Genomic DNA, 10492 nt, shown 5'->3' with positions numbered 1-10492 from the left:
ATGGGGAAGGTAAACGGAACACAAGTGAAATAAAATGGAGCGGGGAAAAATGCCTCTATACAAGATCTATTACGGGGAGCAAATGATTTAATTTTGAATTATACTTCCTTTGCAGATCACCTTCTACGAGGACCGGGGCTTCCAGGGCCGCTGCTACGAGTGCAGCAGCGACTGCCCCAACCTGCAGCCCTACTTCAGCCGCTGCAACTCCATCCGGGTGGACAGCGGCTGCTGGATGCTCTATGAGCGCCCCAACTACCAGGGCCACCAGTACTTCCTGCGGCGAGGCGACTACCCCGACTACCAGCAGTGGATGGGCTTCAACGACTCCATCCGCTCCTGCTGTCTCATCCCCCAAGTGAGTTCAGCTTGATTTCAATCATGCCACCTAAGTGTCCTCACTCTGTTAGTGATGGGTGTTAGGGCGAGGGAAGTTTTCCTTTAAATACACCTTAAGGTTAAGTGGGCTTTGGGTAGCTGCCAAAGCCCAGGTAGATCCCGGCACAAAAACAGCAGAGAATATAAGGAAGAATTCACTTAGGGAAAGAGTCAGTTTTGTTTTTAATCTTTGCTGCCATTAGGTCAGTCAAAGCTTGTCTGTGACAAATGTAATATCACAATGGAATATAAAACAAACTTGCAAGTGGGAAGCTGTTTAGGCATAAGAAGGCAGTATTTCTAACAAATTAATTTTTACCTATAGTAAAGGAATTGATAATGAACAAATTAGATAGTTTCCACTGCAGACCAGTAAAAATGGAAAACTCTGTTGTTAATATAGGCTATTCAAAGCTATCTTCCAATTTTGGAAAAGGTAATTTTTCTTAATTTGGAAAATCAGTTGAATTCTGGTTTCAGACTATTTACACAAATTTTCCACCAAAGGATGTGATTTTTTAAAATCCTGTTTTAGTGGTAAATTTATGTGTATATGTACATAACTTTTGGAGATAATACTCATATTAAAATATAGGCAAAATACTTATCGTTTTCCCCCAAAATGTAGGTTTATCACCTAGGAATCAAGAAATTATGGAATTAAGAATTAGGAATCAAGATATTTGAGCTTGTGATGGATTCTAACCCAGACCTTGAACTTCTTAAAAATTCCATCTCTCACACAAGAAGTAGAAAATGAGCATTTGTTAAATGCTAGTAGAACACAGATCCATACGAAGCATTCACAGCAATTTCAGAGTCTCAGTTTTGACACTGACAACCTCATGCCCCAACCTGCCAAGTTCATCTCTTCTTTGGTTGCTTTTTCTGCTCTTTCTCTTTGTGGACCAAGCAGACAAGCTCCCACAGGCTGCGGCTGTATGAGAGAGAGGATCACAAAGGCCTCATGGTGGAGCTGAGCGAGGACTGCTCCTGTATCCAGGACCGCTTCCACCTGAATGAGGTCCGCTCCCTCCACGTGCTGGAGGGCTGCTGGGTCCTCTATGAGATGCCCAACTACTGCGGCCGGCAGTACCTACTGCGACCCCAAGAGTACAGGCGCTACCACGACTGGGGGGCCATGGATGCTAAGGCCGGCTCTTTGCGGAGGGTGGTGGATTTATACTAAAATAGTTTCACACTACCATTTTCTCATTTGGAACCTAATAAAGTATTTAGTCTGTATTGTTGGCAATCGCTGGCTTCTGTTTTTCTTTCATTGTGTGCCAATTAATTCACCTGTAAATACTCCCTCTTAAAGGTTGAGGAGTGGATAAGAGGAGGTGGGGTCTGTTCTAGAAGAGCATCAAGGTAGAATGAATTTTGAACAAGGCTCAGAAGTGGGGGTGGAGAAAGGAGAGAGCCTGTCTGAGAAATAAAGGCAGATCAAAGCTAGAGAAATGGGAGAGGGTGACTGGTGAGAAGGGAGGCATTCAGCTGAGGGCCTAAGGAAGAGCATTCCAGGAGTTTCCATCAGACCCAAGAAGTAGTTGTAAGCCACAGAGTCACAGATGAGTGGTGAGGGCAGCTCATTTGGAAAAAGTCTGATTAGACTCTATAAGGAATTATACTTTTGTTTTCTTTCAAGCACAGTAATATATAACTAATGCCAGGGCTGCCATCAGCCATTGCCATACTTTTGGACTCAGGTGAAGACCCTCCTTCTTATTCTAAAACAGTTCCCGACCGGGGTGCACCTCTTGGCCAGTATAGCTGCTGGACCAAACACTGAGTGAATTTTAGAAACTGCACAGCTGTTCACAGTGCTCAGCTAATGCAAATAAATTAATGAGATACACATTAATATTTAAAATAGATTTGCCTGATATAGTGTACCACAAACAATAAAAAGTTCTTTGCTACAAAAAAGCAGCCTCAAATTTAAAGGCACATTGAAGAAAGACATAATTTCTAAAGCCCTCTGATTGAAGTAAAATCTGCTTGCTCACAAGGGAAGCCCTGCATATTAAAAAAAAAAAAAAAGAAAATTCTTTCATCAGTAGAAAATTAGTTTATTTTTAACTTGAAGTGTTCCCTCCAAAGTGATAGTCGCCCATAATCTTACTACTTTACACATCCTATAAAGAAAGAAGTGGAGGGGTCCCTCTGATCCCACACTTCATCGCTAGCCCTTCTGCACATTTGGTGGGTACCCTTCTTGAATTTTCCCTCATTTATATAGATATCTCATGAAACACATATTTTTATTTCTTTACAAAAATGAAATCATGCTGTACATATTAGTCTGCAACTTGCTTCTGTCAATAAAATGTAATGTGGTATAGACATCTATCTAGGTCAGTACCTTATTCTGTTAATGGCTGCATTGTGTTCCATTGTTGGAGGTTCCCTAGATTATTTAACCATTTATTCACTGGTGATTGGGCTTTTCCAATTTTGCTTTTCCAAACAAGGCTGCAACGAATATTGTCATACATGTACCTTTATCGACACATGCCATAGTTTCTGGAGGATAGAGACCTAGAAGTGAGACTGCCCACTCACAGTGCAAGTTATTTTTTCTTTTAATGGACTGCCCAATTATTAGCCACCAAGGAGTTAGTTATGTTTACACTTCTTTGAGTTAGGGGCATCACCATTTACTGAGCACCTACCATAGGCTTGCTGTGTACAGCACTGGGGATGAAAAAACAAACAAAACAAACAAACAGAAGGCATTGTCCCTACCGCCACAGAACTCTACACAGAAATAATACTAAATACTGACACTAAACAATAAATACAAAATCACTTTTTTTGGTCAAGTACTTCCCAAGTGCTAAATAATACATATGTAATCATTTGCTTATCAAGTACTGTTGCTAAGAAGTTTTAAGGCATCCCATGACGCATTTCTAGGGGGAAAAATGGAGCAATATTTATTGATATATTTCCCGTGAGATGTGTTTTTATTCCTTAACATTTGGGGAGGGAAAGTGTTTTCTTGGCATGACATACACATTTAGAACTTAATTACATACCTTACCTTTCTGTGACATTTTTTTTTTCCTGTTTTGGAACAACACCGCCAATGAAAACAGTTTCCTGTGAATAGGAAAAAAACTGTTTTTGACACAGCAGACAAAATGTTGCATCGCAGGAGTAGCCAGTTCCAGCCTTTGGCCTTTTGGCTGGGGAACGGGAGACCAGGAAGGCACAGGTCACTGTTTCTCTACCATGACCTCCTCCAGCTAACCTCCTTTTTTTTCGCCCCTCCTCCCACCTCACCCCCACCTCCACCCCCTAAATTTCTGCCCCTTTATTCCTTTCTAGAGCCCACTGGTCTTGAGGTACAAGCCTCCATTGGAATCCTCCAACGTCTCTCCTGTCCTTCAGGAGAAATTTTAACAATCCAGAACTACAAAATCTGCCTTTTTCTTATGCTAAACACGCTTAAGACGCACATATAGCAATTCTAATAACAATCCAAACATTTTATAAATGTCTTATTTTCTCTCTCTTTTTTTCTCTCACACAAAATCACAGGGAGCTTGCAACCCAACAAGAAGTGGACTTTTTCTTCTTTAGAATTCCAAAAGAGAAATATTGAGGTTCCAATCACTTTTACAGTCGGTTTTGTGCCTTTACTGGTGAATCATACATCTTTAGTAAAGGATTCTGAGAAGAATAAAGATTCATTATAGTTAATGATAGTGGTAGCAGACAGGGATGAAAATGCTTGAGTAATTCTACTTTATTTAAAATGAAAATGTCATGTGACACAAGAAGAGTATGATAGCTTTCTAGTATAAGCTCCATTTGATGGACATTATCTTGAAGTTGAAAAAAAATTAGCTCAATCACATTAAAAGCTTATATATTGGACAAATTAAGCCTTTTATTTACAACACTTATGAAAAAATGGGGGCTAAATTAAACTTGGTAACACATCCAGGGGGGTGGGATGAATTGGGAGATTGGGATTGACATATATACACAATTGATACTATGTATAAAATAGATAACCAATGAGAACCTACTGTATAGCTCAGGGAACTCTACTCAATGCTCTGTGGTGACCTAAATGGGAAGGAAATCCACAAAAAGAGGCACATATGTGTACGTATAGCTGATTCACTTTGCTGCATGGCAGAAACTAACACAATCTTGTAAAGCAACTATACTCCAATAAAAATTTATTTTAAAAAAACCCACATCCAGTGTCCCACAGTAAGAAGCAAGGATGGGACTGTAGCATGTCCTTTACTGCTATGCTTATCCTAATGTGGGAAGTTCTACGCAGGGATAACTTTCTTGCTTCCTTACTTTCTTTCTTTCTTTTTTTGTTAGATCTATTTTACTGAAGAATAGTTGATTTACCATATTAGTTTTAGGTGTACAACATAGTGATTCAGTATTTTTACAGATTATAGTCCTTGAAAACTTATTACAAGATAATATCTATAATTCCCTGTGTCATACAATATATCCTTGTTTCTTATCTATTTTATACATAGTAGTTTGTATCTCTTAATCCCATACCCCTAATTTGTCCCTCCTCCCTTGGAGGGATAATTTCTGGAATAACTCTAGGATAAGATTTTGAAGTATCAATATTATAAAAAGAAAAGACCCCCCCAAAACTTGCTCATCATATTTTCACATTTTTTAAATCGAGGGGTTCTTATTAATTTAGATTTCCCAGACCAATTTTCTTTAAATAGGACTGCCGATTTTTATTTTGCCAAGCAAGGGCATTTGAAATTAAAAACAAAACAAAAATTCAAACCTAAGCATTATCCATTATTACATCATTTTATATTTTTTAAAAATACATTTAAAAAGAATATTTCAATCCTCTCAAATACACAAGTTTCTAATAAAGTGTGGTTCAGAGCAAGAAAGAATGCTTGAGAATATTGCTTTGATTCATAGGCTTTTTTATTTGGCAAAAACTAGTAGAAACTGAGCAGAGTTTGAAGACTCTTGTCTGAGGTTGCAACTCAATACCTTCAAGGGTCAGGGAGATGATATAAATACAGGCATACCTCACAAACACTGTGGGTTCAGTTCCAGACCATGACAATAATGCAAATATCACAATAAAATGGGTTACATGAAATTTTGGTTTCCCAGTGCATATAAAAGTTATGTTTAGGGCTCCCCTGGTGGCGCAATGGTTGAGAGTCCGCCTGCCGATGCAGGGGACACGGGTTCGTACCCCGGTCCGAGAAGATCCCACATGCCGCGGAGCGGCTGGGCCCGTGAGCCATGGCCGCTGAGTCTCCGCGTCTGGAGCCTGTGCTCCGCAACAGGAGGGGCCACAACAGTGAGAGGCCTGCGTACCGCAAAAAATAAATAAATAAAAAAAATAAAAAATACTTTATTGCTAAAAGAGGCTAACCATCATCTGAGCCTTTAGCAAGTTGTAATCTTTTTTGCCTGTGGAGGGTCTTGCCTCGTGCTGATGGCTGCTGACTGATCAGGGTGATGGTTGCTGAAGGCTGGGCTGGCTGTGGACGTTTCTTAAAATAAGACAACAATGAAGTTCGCCATATTGATTGACGGCTCCTCCTTTCACAAACAATTTCTCTGTAGCATGCAATGCTCTTTGATAGCATTTTACCTACAGTAGAGTTTCTTTCAAAATTGGAGTCAATCCTCTCAACCCCTACCACTGCTTTACCAAGTTCATGTTACCAAGTTCATGTAATATTCTAAATCCTTTGTTGTCATTTCAACAATCTTCACAGCATTTTCACCAGGAATAGATTCCATCTCAAGAAATCACTTTCTTTGCTCATCCATAAGAAACAACTCCTCATCCATTAAAGTTTTATCATGAGATTGCAGCAAATCAGTCCCATCCTCAGGCCCACTTCTAATTCTAGTTCTTTTGCTATTTCCACCATATCTGTGGTTACTTCCTCCACTGAAGTCTTGAATCCCTCAAAGTCATCCAGGAGGGTTGGAATCAACTTCTTCCAAACTCCTGTTATTGTTGATATTTTGATTTTTTCCCACGGATCATGAACGCTCTTCATGGCATCTAGAACGGTAAATTCTTTCCAGAAGGTTTTTAATTGACTTTGCCCAGATCCATCAGTGGAATCACTATTTATGGTAGCTATAGCCTTATGAAATATATTTCCTAAATAATATGACTTTAAAGTCGAAATTACTCCTTGATCCATGGGCTGCAGAATGGATGTTGTATGAGCAGGCCTGAGAATAACATTAATTTCATTGTACATCTCTATCAGAGCTCCAGGGTGACCAGGTGCATTGTTATTGACAGTAATATTTTGAAAAGAATCTTTTCATGGAACAGTAGGTCTCAACTGTGAGCTTAAAGTATTCAGTAACCCATGTTGTAAAAAGACGTTCTGTCACCCAGGCTTTGTTGTTCCATTTATAGAGAACAGGCAGAGTAAATTTAGCATAATTATAAAAGACTAGGATTTTCAAAATGGTAAAGGAGAACTGGCTTCAATTTAAAGTCACCAGCTGCATTAGCTCCTATAAAGAAACTCATCCTGTCCTTTGAAGCTTTGAAGCCAGACATTGACTTCTCTTCTCTAGCTATAAAAGTGCTAGATGGCATCTTCTTCCAATATAAGGCTGTTTCATCTACACTGAAAATCTGTTGGTTAGTGTAGCCACCTTCATTAATTATCTGAGCTAGATCTTCTGGATAACTTGCTGCAATTTTTACAACAGCACTTGCTGCTTCACCTTGTACTTTTATGTTATGGAGACAGCTTCTTTCCTTAAGCCTCATGAACAACCTCTGCTAACTTCAAACTTTTCTTCTGCAGTTTCCTCGCCTCTCTCAATCTTCATAGCATTGAAGAGAGTTAGGTTCTCCTTGCTCTGGTTTAGGCTTTGGCTTAAGGGAATGTAGTGGTTGGTCTGATCTTCTATCCAGACCACTCAAACTTTATCCATATAGGCAATAAGGCTGTTTCAGTTTCTTCATTAGTGTGTTCACTGGAGTAGCACTTTTAATTTCCTTCAGTAATTTTCCCGCTACATTCACAACTTGGCTAACTGTTTGGGGCAAGAGGCCTAGCTTTCACCCTGTCTTACCTTTCAACTAGCACATGCCTTCCTCACTAAGCATAATCATTTCTAGCTTTTGATTAAAAGTGAGATACACGTGACTCTTCCTTTCACTTGAGCACTTAGAGACTACTGTAGGGTTATTAACTGACCTAATTTCAATACTACTGTGTCTCAGGGAATAAGGAGGCCCAAGGCGGGGAGAGAGATGGGGAATAGTCTGTCGGTGGAGCAGTCAGGACACACAACATTTATGGATTAAGTTCTCTGTCTTATATAGGTGCAGTTCATGGTGCCCCCAATTACAATAATAACATCAAAGATCACTGATCACAGTTCACCATAACAAATATAATAATGATGAAAAAGTTTGAAATATTGTGAGATTACCAAAATGTGATACAGAGACTCTAAATGAGCAAATGCCATTGGAAAAATGACCCTGCTAGACTTGCTCAATGCAGGGCTGCCACAAATGTTTAATTTGTAAAAAACACAGTATCTGCATAACTCATCAAAGCAAAGCACAAAAAAATGAGGTATGCCTATAAGTGAAACAACCTTCTTTAAGATGACAAGGAGTAAGGCTTCCTGGAAGATGGCGGAAGAGTAAGACGCGGAGATCACCTTCCTCCCCACAGATACACCAGAAATACATCTACACGTGGAACAACTCCTACAGAACACCTACTGAACGCTGGCAGAAGACCTCAGACCTCCCAAAAGGCAAGAAACCCCCCACGTACCTGGGTAGGGCAAAAGAAAAAACAGAGACAAAAGAATAGGGACGGGACCTGCACCAGTGGGAGGGAGCCGTGAAGGAGGAAATGTTTCCACACACTACGAAGCCCCTTCGCGGGCGGAGACTGTGGGTGGCGGAGGCGGAAAGCTTAAGAGCCGCGGAGGAGAGCACAGCAACAGGGGTGCGGGGGGCAAAGCAGAGAGATTCCCGCACAGAGGATCAGGGCCGACCGGCACTCACCAGCCGAGAGGCTTGTCTGCTCACCCGCCGGGGCGGGCAAGGCTGCGAGCTGAGGCTCGGGCTTCGGTCGGAGCACCGGGAGAGAACTGGGGTTGGCGGCGTGAACACAGCCTGAAGGGGCTAGTGCGCCACAGCTGGCCGGGAGGGAGTCCGGGGAAACGTCTGGACCTGCCGAAGAGGCAAGAGACTTTTTCTTGCCTGTTTGTTTCCTGGTGCGCGAGGAGAGGGGATTAAGAGCGCTGCTTAAAAGAGCTCCAGAGACTGGCGCGAGCCGCGGCTAAGAGCGCGGAACCCAGAGACTGGCATGAGACACTAAGGCTGCTGCTGCCGCCACCAAGAAGCCTGTGTGTGAGCACAAGTCACTATCCACACCCCACTTCCGGGGAGCCTGTGCAGCCCGCCACTGCCAGGGTCCCATGATCCACGGACAACTCCCCCGGGAGAACGCACGGCGCGCCTCAGGCCGGTGCAACGTCACGCCGGCCTCTGCCGCTGCAGGCTCCGCCCCGCACTCCGTGCCCCTCCCTCCCCCAGCCTGAGTGAGCCAGAGCCCCCGAGTGAGCGGCTCCTTTAACCCGGTCCTGTCACAGCGAAGAACAGACGCCCTCAGGCGACCTACACGCAGAGGTGGGGCCAAATCCAAAGCTGAGCCCCTGGGAGCTGTGAGAACAAAGAAGAGAAAGGGAAATCTCTCCCAGCAGCCTCAGGAGCAGCGGATTAAATCTCCACAATCAACTTGATGTACCCTGCATCTGTGGAATACATGAATAGACAATGAATCATCCCAAATTGAGGTGGACTTTGAGAGCAAGATTTATGATTTTTTCCCCTTTTCCTCTTTTTGTGAGTGTGTAAGAGTATGCTTCTGTGTGAGATTATGTCTGTATAGCTTTGCTTCCACCATTTGTCCTAGGGTTCTATCCGTCCGTTTTTTTTTTTCTTTCTTAATAATTATTTGTTTATTTTAATAACTTTATTATATTTTATCTTACTTTATTTTATTTTACTTTATCTTTCTTTTTATCCTTCCTTCCCTCCTTCCTTCCTTCCTCCCTCCCTCCCTCCCTCCTTTCTTTCTACTTCTACTAATTCTTTTTGTCTACTTTTTCTCCCTTTTATTCTGAGCCGTGTGGATGAAAGGCTCTTGGTACTGCAGTCAGGAGTCAGTGCTGTGCCTCTGAGGTGGGAGAGCCAACTTCAGGACACTGGTCCACAAGGGACTTCCCAGCTCCACATAATATCAAACGGCAAAAATCTCCCAGAGATCTCCATCTCAACACCAACACCCAGCTTCACTCAAGCTATAGTGCTGGACATCCTATGCCAAACAACTAGCAAGACAGGAACACAACCCCACCCATTAGCAGAGAGGCTGCCTAAAATCATAATAAGTCCACAGACACCCCAAAACACACCACCAGACGTGGACCTGCCCACCAGAAACACAAGATCCAGCCTCATCCACCAGAACACAGGCACTAGCCCCTCCACCAGGAAGCCTACACAACCCACTGAACTAACCTTAGCCATTGGGGACAGACACCAAAAACAATGGGAACTATGAACCTGCAGCCTGCAAAAAGGAGATCCCAAACACAGTAAGATAAGCAAAATGAGAAGACAGAAAAACACACAGCAGATGAAGGAGCAAGATAAAAACCCACCAGACCTAACAAATGAAGAGGAAATAGGCAGTCTACCTGAAAAAGAATTCAGAGTAATGATAGTAAAGATGATCCAGGGGCTTCCCTGGTGGCGCAGTGGTTCAGAGTCCACCTGCCGATGCAGGGGACGCGGGTTCGTGCCCCGGTCTGGGAAGATCCCACATGCCGCGGAGCGGCTGGGCCCGTGAGCCATGGCCGCTGAGCCTGCGCGTCCAGAGCCTGTGCTCCGCAACGGGAGAGGCCACAACAGTGAGAGGCCCGCGTAATGCAAAAAAAAAAAAAAAAAAAAAAAAAAATTAAAAAAAAAGATGATCCAAAATCTTGGAAATAGAATGGACAAAATGCAAGAAACATTTAACAAGGAGCTAGAAGAACTAAAGATGAAACAAGCAACGATGAACAACAC

At 42.4% G+C, this 10492-nt stretch overlaps 1 protein-coding gene across 2 annotated transcripts; it reads left to right on the top strand.

Annotated features, from left to right (window-relative positions):
- LOC136125476 (gamma-crystallin C) lies at positions 1-1567 on the top strand. Of its 2 annotated transcripts, none has more exons than XM_065880216.1 (3): positions 1-9; positions 116-358; positions 1295-1567. In XM_065880216.1, the coding sequence occupies exons 1-3, from the start codon at positions 1-3 to the stop codon at positions 1565-1567; spliced, it is 525 nt and encodes a 174-aa protein (XP_065736288.1). The 2 variants fall into 2 exon arrangements, with proteins under 2 accessions (XP_065736288.1, XP_065736287.1); XM_065880215.1 differs by having other exon boundaries at positions 1292-1567.
- The last annotated feature ends 8925 nt before the right edge of the window (positions 1568-10492 follow it).

This window comes from Phocoena phocoena, chromosome 7 (genome assembly GCF_963924675.1).
Source record: "Phocoena phocoena chromosome 7, mPhoPho1.1, whole genome shotgun sequence".
In the NCBI taxonomy this organism is placed as follows: Eukaryota; Metazoa; Chordata; class Mammalia; order Artiodactyla; family Phocoenidae; genus Phocoena; species Phocoena phocoena.
The sequence above is the reverse complement of the archived record's forward strand: the minus strand, read 5'-3'. Positions and strand labels throughout refer to the sequence as shown.

Coding starts and splice junctions, on each gene's coding strand:
- LOC136125476 (XM_065880215.1), top strand. Junction 359..1,291: donor CCTGCTGTCTCATCCCCCAA/GTGAGTTCAGCT, acceptor TTGTGGACCAAG/CAGACAAGCTCCCACAGGCT.